The sequence below is a fragment of the Gossypium hirsutum genome, chromosome A09, assembly GCF_007990345.1.
Source record: "Gossypium hirsutum isolate 1008001.06 chromosome A09, Gossypium_hirsutum_v2.1, whole genome shotgun sequence".
Classification (NCBI taxonomy): domain Eukaryota; kingdom Viridiplantae; phylum Streptophyta; class Magnoliopsida; order Malvales; family Malvaceae; genus Gossypium; species Gossypium hirsutum.
Window position 1 is genome coordinate 83,605,256 of NC_053432.1, and position 12,077 is coordinate 83,617,332.

General features: G+C 28.5%; 1 protein-coding gene across 4 annotated transcripts; it reads left to right on the forward strand.

Moving 5' to 3' along the window:
* The first annotated feature begins 4,282 nt into the window (after positions 1-4,282).
* Positions 4,283-9,570, forward strand: LOC107929071 (casein kinase 1-like protein 10). Of its 4 annotated transcripts, none has more exons than XR_005901446.1 (14): positions 4,283-5,056; positions 5,144-5,184; positions 6,011-6,080; positions 6,165-6,313; positions 6,396-6,491; positions 6,682-6,752; positions 7,397-7,458; positions 7,577-7,640; positions 7,729-7,813; positions 7,918-8,044; positions 8,205-8,278; positions 8,380-8,495; positions 8,616-8,749; positions 8,837-8,977. XR_005901446.1 is itself a non-coding variant. In XM_041077284.1 (14 exons), the coding sequence occupies exons 1-14, from the start codon at positions 4,981-4,983 to the stop codon at positions 8,918-8,920; spliced, it is 1,197 nt and encodes a 398-aa protein (XP_040933218.1). In that variant the 5' UTR covers positions 4,283-4,980; the 3' UTR covers positions 8,921-9,570. The 4 variants fall into 4 exon arrangements, 2 of the variants coding, with proteins under 2 accessions (XP_040933218.1, XP_040933217.1); XR_005901445.1 differs by having other exon boundaries at positions 8,913-8,931; XM_041077284.1 differs by having other exon boundaries at positions 8,380-8,443; positions 8,837-9,570.
* Positions 9,571-12,077: the final 2,507 nt, after the last annotated feature.

A 12,077-nucleotide genomic window follows, 5' to 3' on the forward strand; every position in this document is an offset into this window, starting at 1 on the left:
AAAACATATGGACTAAAAAAATTAAATTAGGGTATAATAGTTGAATTCACGATTTACACATAAGATAAAAGACTATAAGCCTTTTAGATTTGATCAATTTGAATCAAATTAATTTGGGTTTTAACATATTAAGTAATTTTGATTCAGTTATTGTTTGATTCGAGCCATATTAAATTTCAAATCATTTTAAATTTAAATTATTTTAAGTTCGAATCATTTCAATTTAAAACTCCAATATTTTAAATTAAATTATTTTAAATTACGATGAATTAAAATTTTAAAAAATTCAAATTTTAAATCATTTCAAATTACTTATTCAACTGCTTTAAAATTCAATTTATTGTCAATTTCGAGTTTCATCTTTGCATTGCAGCGGCGAAACACTAGAAAATGACGAACCATGACCCAGTCATCATCTTAATTTCCAAGTTTCAAAACTTCGTTTTTTGGTATACCAGCTTTAGTTGATCTTTATATATATAGGGTTAATTCCATCAAACACCCCTGAACATTTTGAAAAAGTGGAAATGGTTCGCCTGAGACATGTGATTTAGCTGTGAAGATATTAGAAGAGTAACCATTTAAGGGGGTATTATTATGATTGCGTTAAATTCAAATAATTAATTAAAAAGGCTGATACTGGGACCCTTCTAAATAAGCATTAGTTAATCAATTACTTAATATTTTTGTCTATGGAGTATCCAATGGCTATGAGGCAGGATATGGAATTTTTTTTCTGGCCAGTGAGTGATTAAAGTGTTTGTTAGGGTAAACTAGTAATTACTTAATTATTAATAAGTTTATTTTATCATTTAATTACGAAAAGTTATAAAATGATTATCAATTATTTAATTTCTTTTGTCACATGTCCATAAATAATTAACGAAAAGATGACGTGATAACTTTTAAAATTAACATAGTAACAACTTTAACCTTCAACATATTGTGTCAATTTAGTATTGATTCTAAAAAATTTAGCTCTCAACAGTTGCATGTTGTGTAAATATTTTACAGTTTTACTTTTCTTTGTGACCTTTTCACCTAAAAACTAAAAAAAATAGCTAAATTTGATAATTAAAAAAAACAAATTAGAAACACCAAAAAATCTAAAATAATAATTTTTATTTTTTTCTCGTTATTTTAAAATTAACACTCTATGTAAATAAAAAAATAAATTACACAATGTGTAAATGTTGATAAATAATTATTTTAGAATCAATATGAAACTGACACGGCCTATAAATATTGAGGGTTAAATTTATTATTATGCTAATTTTAAAAGTCTCTAAATTATCTTCTTATTGATAATTTAACCGTCGATTATAAAAAAGATAAAAACAATTTTTTTACTAAAAGTGTTATTTAAAGTTATTAACCATGCCAATGTGTTTTTTTAATATATTGATTTTTTTAGAGATTTCAAGTACAAGTTATTTATAAATATATTTTCAAATAATTATAAATTAGGATCAAATAATATAAGGTATAAGCAAAATAATAATCGGACTAATTTGAACTAAAACCTAAACATGACAACAACTCTTACACATGATAATTACGTATTGCGAGACTCGAACTTATATACATAAAGGCCCGAAACCTTATTATTTGGCAACAATTCTAATACCTAATCAACTAACATATTGGGAAAATAAAGTAAACGTACTTAAGAGGTCCCTCTATTATAAGAACCTGATCAAATTAGTTTATTTACTAAATAAATCAATACTATTAAAAATAAAATAAAACTAAGTTAGAACAAAATTATCATTTATTATTTAAAAAATATCATTTAATGTTTAATAGAGTTTTTTTTAAGTTCTTATAGTTCTGTAAATGAATTATTTTGTCTAGAATTAAACTACAATTGAAACAATAATTACGATATTTTTTATATAATAAATATTAACTTTATTATAATCGAGGTTTATGTAAATATTTTTAATAATAAAAAACTAAATTAATTTATTTAATAATAAACATTCTAATTTAATTTAATTTTCATAATATACTGATCTCCCAAATATTTTAACCAAACAATAGTCGAAATCTTTCAAAAGAAAAGTCAACAAGTTGTAGGCCATGTCATGATATCATAATCAAAGTAACCAAGCCAACTTAGTGAAAAAGGATAATTAGGTTGCATTTAGGTGAAATGTTATAATATATAATTTAATAATTGTTAATTTTTTATTTAATAATATTAAATCAGTGCTTAAAAATGCTCGTCGGCAGAAAACCCAATCTTAATTGACAATCAGACTTTATTTTGTTCTATTTTTCCTTTAGAAAAAGAGATTTGCACATTGGGACCTTTTATGCTTTTTTTTTTCCGGCCACTAATATTTTATGTTTCAAAATATTAAATTTTGGCAGCAATCATTCATTTGTGATATAAAAAAGTATAGGGTAAACTACCCTCAAAACCATTAAAATATTAATAAGTTTATCTTTTGGTTACTCAATTTTAAAATGTTATGAATAAGTAATTAAACTATTAAAAAATTTTCATTTAAGTCATCAGGCTGATAAAATTGATAGTGTATGGTATTCTCTATTTACATTACCTGCTTCAATGAAACAACTTTTTTCTTCGATTTTCAATATTGATTGTCAGATCAACTTAGATCTAATGTATATTCTACGATAGGTATTGATCTATTTTATTGTTCATCAAATCTTTGCTTAAAATTTGCTAACTAGACTTAATATATATATATATATAATAGCCCAATGACTTGAAAATAAAAACTTTAAAACAATCTAATGATCATTTTGTAATTTTTTAAAATTAAGTGACCAACACATAAACTTATTAATAGTTTGGTGACCTTAAATATAATTTACCCAAGTGTAAATAGGCTTCACCTTTGTCAACCTATAGGTTACTAAAATTTGCCTAGTCTTTGTCTTCAAGCAAACAACTATTAATATTTTGAATATTTAATTAAAACAATTTATTCAATAAAATAAATAATTGTGTCCAAGTTGTCTGCACTTGACAATGGATGGAGCGATTGATTGACAAATGGAGAATATTTCATATTGATATATTTCCTTGTTTTATTCAATTATGTTCTCTCTTTTTTTTAAAACAAACATGTTTTTATTTGTTCTTGTTAGGAATTTTCTAATTATACAATAAAACAAACAGTAATGATGCAATTGAATATAATTTTATAATTTATAAGAGGAGTATTTTTGTAATTTTAGAATTTAGTTATTGATACAGTTAAGTGTCACATTAACTTAATAAAATATTTAAATATAAATATTAAATTAAATATTTAACACAATTTTATTAATATAATTATAATTTATAGGCCTCGAGATCTGGATTATTGAACACATATTAAAGAGTAAATTACATGAACTGATTAAGTTTCGGATTCTTAAATATTGTGTTTTTAAAGAGTATTTATATGAATTAATTGAATTAAATACTTGTTTTAATTTTAAACTATATATAATGCCTACAATATTTTAAAAAAAATTAGAATCTAAAATAAAAGGAAAATAATTATCATATTGAAATTCAAATATCTGATTTCTTATTTAATTTTAAATCACGTAAATTAAAATAATATTCTATAGCTTATAAAATATATCGTGAAAACAAGACAACCTATATCACCAAACCCAACATGACCAATTTATTTTATTCTTTTAATGAATAATATTCTTTTACAATAAAAAATGATTATTCCATTGAAATTATCTATAAGCAGGTTGTGAAATCTTAACTTGTATTGAGTTGAGTAATAAAAAATTCAGTTTCAAATAATCAGTTTTGTAGTATCAGTATGTTTTCAATGTATTATTTCATGTTTTTATTTTATATTTATATATATATTTATAATTTAATTTTTAGTATTGTATGTGTTTTACTGTGTTACTTTGTTTTATATATTAATTTCGGTATATTTTAATGTATTATTTCGAGTTTATAATATTTTAATTTTTACATTATTTATAATATAATTATTAATTATTTAATAAATTACATATTATATATAAATATATCACAATTACATTAATATAATTATATGTAAATATATATTTTTAAATTATTAATTAGATTCAATACTTAATAAGTATATTTTAAGTTCAAATGTTGATATAAATGGGTAATGATGGAAATAGATTGAAATATATTAAATCAGTTGAAATACACTAAAATTTGATTGAGATAAAACTTAAATTATCTGCTAATGGTTACGGATTAATGAAAAAAATGAGTATAGAAATGAAAGAAATAAAAGGCCACCTTTCTCAATCAAACACCAAGATTAAAAAAAATCAAAATGAGTAAATTTTGTTAAAAAATTCACTTAAGAAATATTAGAAGAAAAAAAAATCCACCTAATTCATCATCCAGCTCCAACTTTTTCTTCTGCAAATCATCCGTTTTCCTGTTTTTTTTTTTTGGGTTTACTTCAAGGAAAAAATTCCCGAGAAAATTAAATCCTTGTCCTTAACTCAGATCCGTAGATCATTACCCCAAATTCTTGCCGATAAATCTGTTTGTTTTAGATTCTTTTCCATATTCCCCTTTTTCCAGGGCAAATCAAAATATACCCTTTTTTTTTTCTTTAATACAACCTAAGTTTTATCTCCCTTTACTTTTATTTTCTCCCCACCTTGAAAATGCAGCTTAATGACCCCAAAACGCTTGTTTTGGTTCACTGATTAATGGGTTTTCGTGAAATTTTCAATCAAGTTTTTTTTCCCCTTGGGTTTCCCCTTTAGTCACTTAAAAGGGATAACAGGGTGTTTTCTTTTGGGAATTTTTGGAGGGTCTAACAAGCATTCAATAATCTGGGTTTTGATCTTTGGAGTTAATAGATAAGAATTTTTGATGGATCTCAGAGTTGGTTTGAAGAGAAACATCTTGTAGTCAATTTCAATACTAATAAAGTGGAATAAGAAGGGAGGGTTTCTTTTATATCGTGATAAAGTTACAATAAAAGATTAGAGATCATGGAGCATATTATCGGTGGAAAATTCAAGCTTGGTCGAAAGATCGGGAGTGGATCGTTTGGTGAACTGTATTTAGGTATTATGATTAATGGAATTTTATTTCTTCTTTTTTATCCTCTTTAAAGCTGCTTCAATTAATTTTTTTGATGTACTTGTTTTGCAGGCGTTAATGTACAAAGTGGAGAAGAAGTGGCTGTTAAGCTAGTAATCTTCATTATTATTATTATTATTATTAATTTGGTGTTTTACTGTTTTCCCCACAAATTTAATTAGGGATGGGGAAAGGGTTTTCCTTTTTTTGTGTGTTTTCTTTTCTATAGTGTATTGGTGGTTGATCACTATATATATATATATATTAAAATACATGGTTGATTTAGTTGATGATTGTTGCACTTGTGTCTGATGTTATTCTTTGATGCATTTCTTTATGGTTCATTTGGATACCTAGTGTTTCATATCATTGATCTGCTTTTTGGGTGGTGTAGAAACTAGTTTATTAGCTGATTTATCTGCATATGCTACTATGGAGATGCTAGATTTAATGTTGTAGAGCTATGTTGTGAATGTTTAAGCCCAAAGCAGTTATTTTATGCCTATTAAGCTCGAAGAAAATCAACCAGTGATGTTTGTTCTTCTTTCAAGTAGTTCACCTAGTCAGAGTGGAGATATCTGCAATTAGCTGAAGATTGCTCTGGAGATAGTACATGACGAGCTATGAAGGCATTGTTGGAGAGTTTATATATATGTTTACTTTTATAATGATATAAAGGAGTTAGGGGGTAAAAGTTTGTTTGACTGTGACTTACTTTGAGTATTTTTAGAGTTGGACCATGGGGCATGGTATTTTAGCTGATAGATTTCCATGATTTGCCAAAGTGCTTTAAATAATTTGGGTAGAAGTTTAATTGTTAGGTTGTAGTTACACTTCTATTCTTTGTTTGCCACTTGATACTTAAATTGAAATGTCACCGTATTGCCAATGTTCAAAGTTTTGTATCTGTTTCTGATATGTACACCTTGTGTTTTGCAGGAATCTGCCAAGACTAAGCATCCACAGCTTCACTATGAGTCAAAGCTGTATATGCTTCTACAAGGGGGAAGTAAGTTTAGTTTCTCTCTCAATCTATTTATTACTGTCAGTTGTAGTTAGGGAGTAGTTTTCTTACTTTCTTTTATGTGTGCAGCGGGCATTCCACATTTAAAATGGTTTGGAGTTGAGGGTGAGTACAATGTTATGGTTATTGATCTTCTTGGACCAAGCTTAGAAGACTTGTTCAACTATTGCAATCGGAAGTTCTCTTTAAAAACTGTTTTGATGCTTGCAGATCAGTTAGTAAGTATGCCATCTATTTCGGAAACTTTTATTCTAGTTACTTGGCTGCCTTACTAATAATTGCTCTTTCCTGTTGCTTCAGATAAATAGAGTTGAGTACATGCACTCTCGTGGTTTTCTTCACCGTGACATAAAGCCTGATAACTTTTTGATGGGTTTAGGGCGCAAAGCAAACCAGGCATGTTCTTCTGTTTAATCCCTGCACCTTACAGATTTTTGGTTAGATAGTTTCGAATAGGTTTTCACGGGAACTTCTTTTTCCCTTAACTGAAATTCAGCTTGACACTTCAGCATCGTTCGAGTCAATATACCACAGGCTCTCCAAGTTTGTGTTGTTTAATTCCATTGTTTCTTATTTTTCACTGTAGGTGTATATAATTGATTACGGCCTTGCGAAAAAATATAGGGATCTTCAAACACACAAGCACATACCATACAGGTAATAGTCCATAATGTTTTTCATCAGTTATGTTCGTCAATCATTGGCTAACTTAAGGCATCTATTTTTGGGATTTCCATACTTAGGGGGTAAAAGCACCATTGTGTTAGGAGTTGGATTGCATTTTGCCCTCTCTACTCAAAAAATAGGCAAATTAGTCCCTATACATTAGATCAAAGAGCAAACTGGTCTTTCTGTTAAAAACTCCATCCATTTTTACTGCTAAAAGTTGGTCCCTCTATGTCAGCATAAGGTACATGTGGCATGTCATGTGTAACTATTTGGTTATTCTATTAGCCATGTCAGCTTTAACAGTTGAAATGGATGAAAATTTTAATAGAAACGATTAATTTGCTCTTTGATCTAACGTATAAGGACTAATTTGCCAAAATTTTTAGTAAATGGGGGGAAAATGCAATCTGACTCCTAGTACAGGGGTCTTCATGGTACTTTTACCTACTTAGGAAGCCTTAAAAATTTTGATTTCATATTAATAACTATTCAGGAAAGCTTAATACTTATTCCGGTTTTAACTTTATTTGTCAATTCTTCCAATAAGTATATCTCATATGTTTAATACATATTTCTCTGGTGAATTCAATATTTAACTCAGCAACCTCATCTTTTGCTATTTTTTCTTGTAGGGAAAACAAGAATCTTACAGGAACAGCTCGATATGCAAGTGTTAACACTCACCTTGGAGTTGGTGAGCAAACTTAGTGAATCAAAAATTCATTTTTGTTTTACTTTCAGTGAACACCCTTTGTTATTTATTTCATTTTTGGCTTTCTATTTGATGTGACTATGCTGTATATAACTTGCAGAGCAGAGCAGGAGAGATGATCTGGAATCTCTTGGTTATGTGCTTATGTACTTCCTAAGAGGAAGGTTGGTTGAACACATTACTGGGTCGCTTCCTTCAGTAACATTGTTATAAGTCACATTTATTAACTTTGTTTCTTGTTCCTCGTCTCAGCCTTCCATGGCAGGGCCTGAAAGCCGGCACCAAAAAGCAGAAGTATGACAAAATTAGTGAAAAGAAGATGCTAACTCCCATAGAGGTACCATTACTTGCTTGCTGTTAATACAGGAAATTTTGCTTATTCTCCATATTCGATAAATTTAAGATTGAATGTATGTCTGACTAGTAATATGTCATCTTCAGGTCCTGTGCAAATCGTATCCATCTGAGTTTACATCTTACTTTCATTATTGTCGATCGCTACGGTTTGAAGACAAACCAGATTACTCATACCTGAAAAGGCTGTTCCGGGACCTTTTTATTCGTGAAGGTTAACTCACTATTTAAAGTCCCATTGTTCATATATCTGTCACTTTTCTAATATTTGAAAATTTAACCAATCTTTTCATTAGTTCTTCATCACAAGTTTGGGTGAGATCTTTTATTGTAAAATCTGCTTGATTGAACTCCCGAATTAATAACCGGTGCAGGATATCAGTTTGACTATGTATTTGATTGGACTATACTGAGATATCCACAGGTTGGCTCTAGCTCAAGAGCACGGGTCAGTGATCTTTAATTCGATGACCTTGATTTTCATGGAAATACTGATTTTGTTTTTTCATTAAGGATTCTGATACCGTGTTTCTTGTCATTCCTCAACAGGCAAGCCCAAAGCCAGGTTTAAGTCCCCCCGGAGTATCTGCTGAAAGAACAGAAAGGCCATCTGGTCGGTTCCTTTTCACAACCTGGTTTGAGAATATATTCCGACAATTTAACTGGTTATAAATTTTTTGACATAAAATATCATATTTAAGACACCCGAATTCCCCATGTTGCTACTCCGATTCCCCTAAATTAGTGAACTTATAGTTTCTAGTTCATATCCTTATTTTTTGCAGTTGGCCAAGAGATTCGAGAAAGGTTTTCTGGTGCAGTTGAGGCATTTGCAAGACGGAATGTCTCTGGCCATGGTTTGCATGGTGATCAGTCTAGACACAGATCTTCAGATGACGTGCCATCATCCAAGGATGCGGTGAGCTATCTCGGTTCTGCATTTCTTTATTTTTTATTTTATTCTTACGTTTAATTTATTGTTCTCCGTTGAATTTCGCTTCCTCAGAAATTCAAGTTTAAATGCCTTAGCTGTTCACTACCGAAGTTAATGAATTTTCTGTTGAAACTTTTCTCTCCTTCAGCAACCTGATTCTGAAAGGACACGCTCCTCTTTGAGAAATGATAGTGCTTCAAAGCGGCCTGTTGTCATATCAGGCAACAGCCAACCTGGCTCCTCTGGTGAGCCAAGTGAGAATCGTTCTAGCAGATTATTCTCAAGCAGTGGTCGCATGTCAATGACTCAGAGAGTTCAACCCGGCTTTGAATCAAAATCATCATCTTTCACTCGTACTGCAGTCACAAGAGCTGGCCGTGATGACACCCTCCGAAGCTTTGATCTTTTGACGATCGGGAGTGGGAAAAGGAAATAAACCACACATGCATATCTGGTAAGAAGAATTTCCCTCTATCCTATTCTCTGATGGAGATTTCGACACTAGAGTGGTATTTACAAACCGTTTACTCCGTATATCATCGTCCATTATTGGGTTCCATCCACAGCAATCCCCGGAAAAAAATGAACTTTCCAATCCCGTCCTCTCGTACCATTGTCAAGTGTTCTTGCTTTGCTATTATGATGCATCTAAAAGAAAGAGATAAACTGATCCCATTTTAGGATGAAATTGTTCATATATTTCCAACAGTTTAGCTGTAATAAACACTTGATGTTTCTTTGTTTCTTTCAATCAGATACCAAAAAAACAAAAAAGATTGCCTAAAGATTTTCTGGTTTTTATGACATATGATGACTCTGTTAATATACCTTCAAGTCTTGTGTTACTATTATCTGTAAGATGAATGTTGTTTCTCATTTTAGTATTGCTTGGTACAATGTTATAGTGGTCATACCATTATGTTACTCCGATTTTTCAATTTTTTAAATACTGGATATTTATATCTAATTCATATAGGAATAATAAAACTTGTATTGTTTGATGAACTTTGATCCAAGTTTGTTTTTTCTTGAATGGTGGAGGCAAGTCATTTTTTTTTTGTTGGGGCGGGGGGGGGGTTGAATATAGTGATTATATTATTTGCTTGTCTCACCTATTGTTTTTGGAACTAATCTTAATCGGTTGTTATCTGGAACAAGAGGTTGAATTTAATTGGTTGAATTGGGTTAAAAATTTATTTTTTATTTTAAAATATTTTTATGAAATTTTAATCAATCAGTTCGATCCGCCTTGTCCTAATCGTCCAAAAATCCTATTTTGTTTGTATTTTAATTTTTAAATAGATAAAAGTATAATAATATAAAATTTGAAATGAAATTTTCTTAATTTTTTTTTATTTATATGAAAAGTTGCACCATGGAAAATAAATTAGTAAACATCCATGGTGCGATGTTATGTAAACAAAAAACCTTCAAATGCTATTATAAAATGTAATAAATCAATCATAAGCATATTTAATTAATATAATTATTTTATCTACTATTGATAAAGTAAGAAAATCAATTTTTAATATTTTATTACATCTTAAAAAAAATATGATCCGAAGTACAAGATGATAATTGTTTTTCAAAAAATACAATCTAATTATATATTTTTGAAGTTTGAAAGAATATTCATGAATATTCGCATGTGCAAGATTATGACATAAAAATTTAATTTTTATATTTTTTACTTTTAAGAATTTAGTTTTTTTTTAAAATTTTTTATATTTTAAAATTTAGATTCAACTGTAAATATTATTAAAATTATTCTGTTAATTTTTTAATTATATTGTCACTAACTGAATATTTTTTAATTTCAAATGTCACACCAAGACATTTAACAATCTTAATAATTGAACTTGAATTTTGAAAAATATAAAATAGATAGACTAAAATTTTAAAATAAAAATAAAAATATTAAATTCTAAATTTCCCAAAATTACGGACACCTATGTTAAATTTTTCACTTAAAAATAAACTGGAAAGCAAATCTAATTTTGTGCTCAATGCTTATATTTTTAAATTTTAATTATTATTTTTAATTTCAAGAATTTAACTTTTTTAATTATTTAATTTAAAAATTATATTAATTGATATAGAAGTTATATTAAATTTAAATATCTCATTTTTTGTTTTAAAAATTTTAAATCAAATTTTAAAATATTAATATGCTATATATTCAAATTTAATAAAAAAATTAAAAATACAATTTTTTTAAATAAGGGTAAACTACACAAGTAGTCACTCAATTAGTAGTATTTTTATTGGTCACCAATTATGAAAAGTTACAAAATGTTAATCTAACTATGAAAAGTTAGAAAATAATCACTCAACTATTCAATTTAGTCTTTTTTGGTCACCCAACCATCTTAGATTTTTTTGGTGTTTCTATTTTTAAATTAGCCAGTTGGTGATAAGAAAGATAAAGTGGGATAGTTGGGTGACAAAAACAGAAATTTACAAATAGTTGTATGATCATTTTGTAACTTTTCTTAATTGAGTGACTGAAAAAGAAATTACTAATAGTTGGGTGACTACTTGTGAGTTTACCCTGAAATAAAAGTATAGGATCAAATTTTATAAGTTTGAAGAGTACAGAGATAATTGCAAAATCAAACCCCAAAAAAGCGAAAATATAATTAAACAGTCACTTCGCCATTGCTTGTAAAAGCTCAAAAAACACGCATTTTTCTTTCCCTGTTTTCTCCGCTGAATCAACCAAGAATTTCTTAGAGTTCTTATCCCAAAACAACTTTTTTATTCTTCAATTCACTAAAAAAGAAAGATTTAATTTCCTTTTTTTTTCCGTTGAGAAAATTCGTTGGAACTCTAGTTTACAATCCAATCCATATATATTTAAAAAAAAAAAGAAGAAGATTAAATCTTTTATTTTTCTCTCCATTGAACGTGACGATCAAGGGTTTCTAATTTTTCAGTTTTCATTGTTTGATTGCCGGGGGGGGGAGATTGAATTCGGGATTAAAAAAAATTCAAAAAAAGAAAGAAGAATCATGAAAATGCAGGTGGTGGGTGACGTGGCATCGCTAGACCCTGATTCTTTGAATGATCTGAATTGGAGAATATGGACTATCTCTACAACTTAACGCATAATACATTACTACTAATTGAATTTAGCCAAAAAGGATTTAAATGTTACTATTTGGGTCAGGACTAAACTTGATCAAATTAAAGTACAGGGACTAAATACACAACTTTCTCAAAGTACAGTGACTAATAGAAGAATTTAGCCTATTAACTGTAAAGCGAAACTTAGATGAATTTAATGGGTTTTTTTGGTAATGGAATTCTGAAA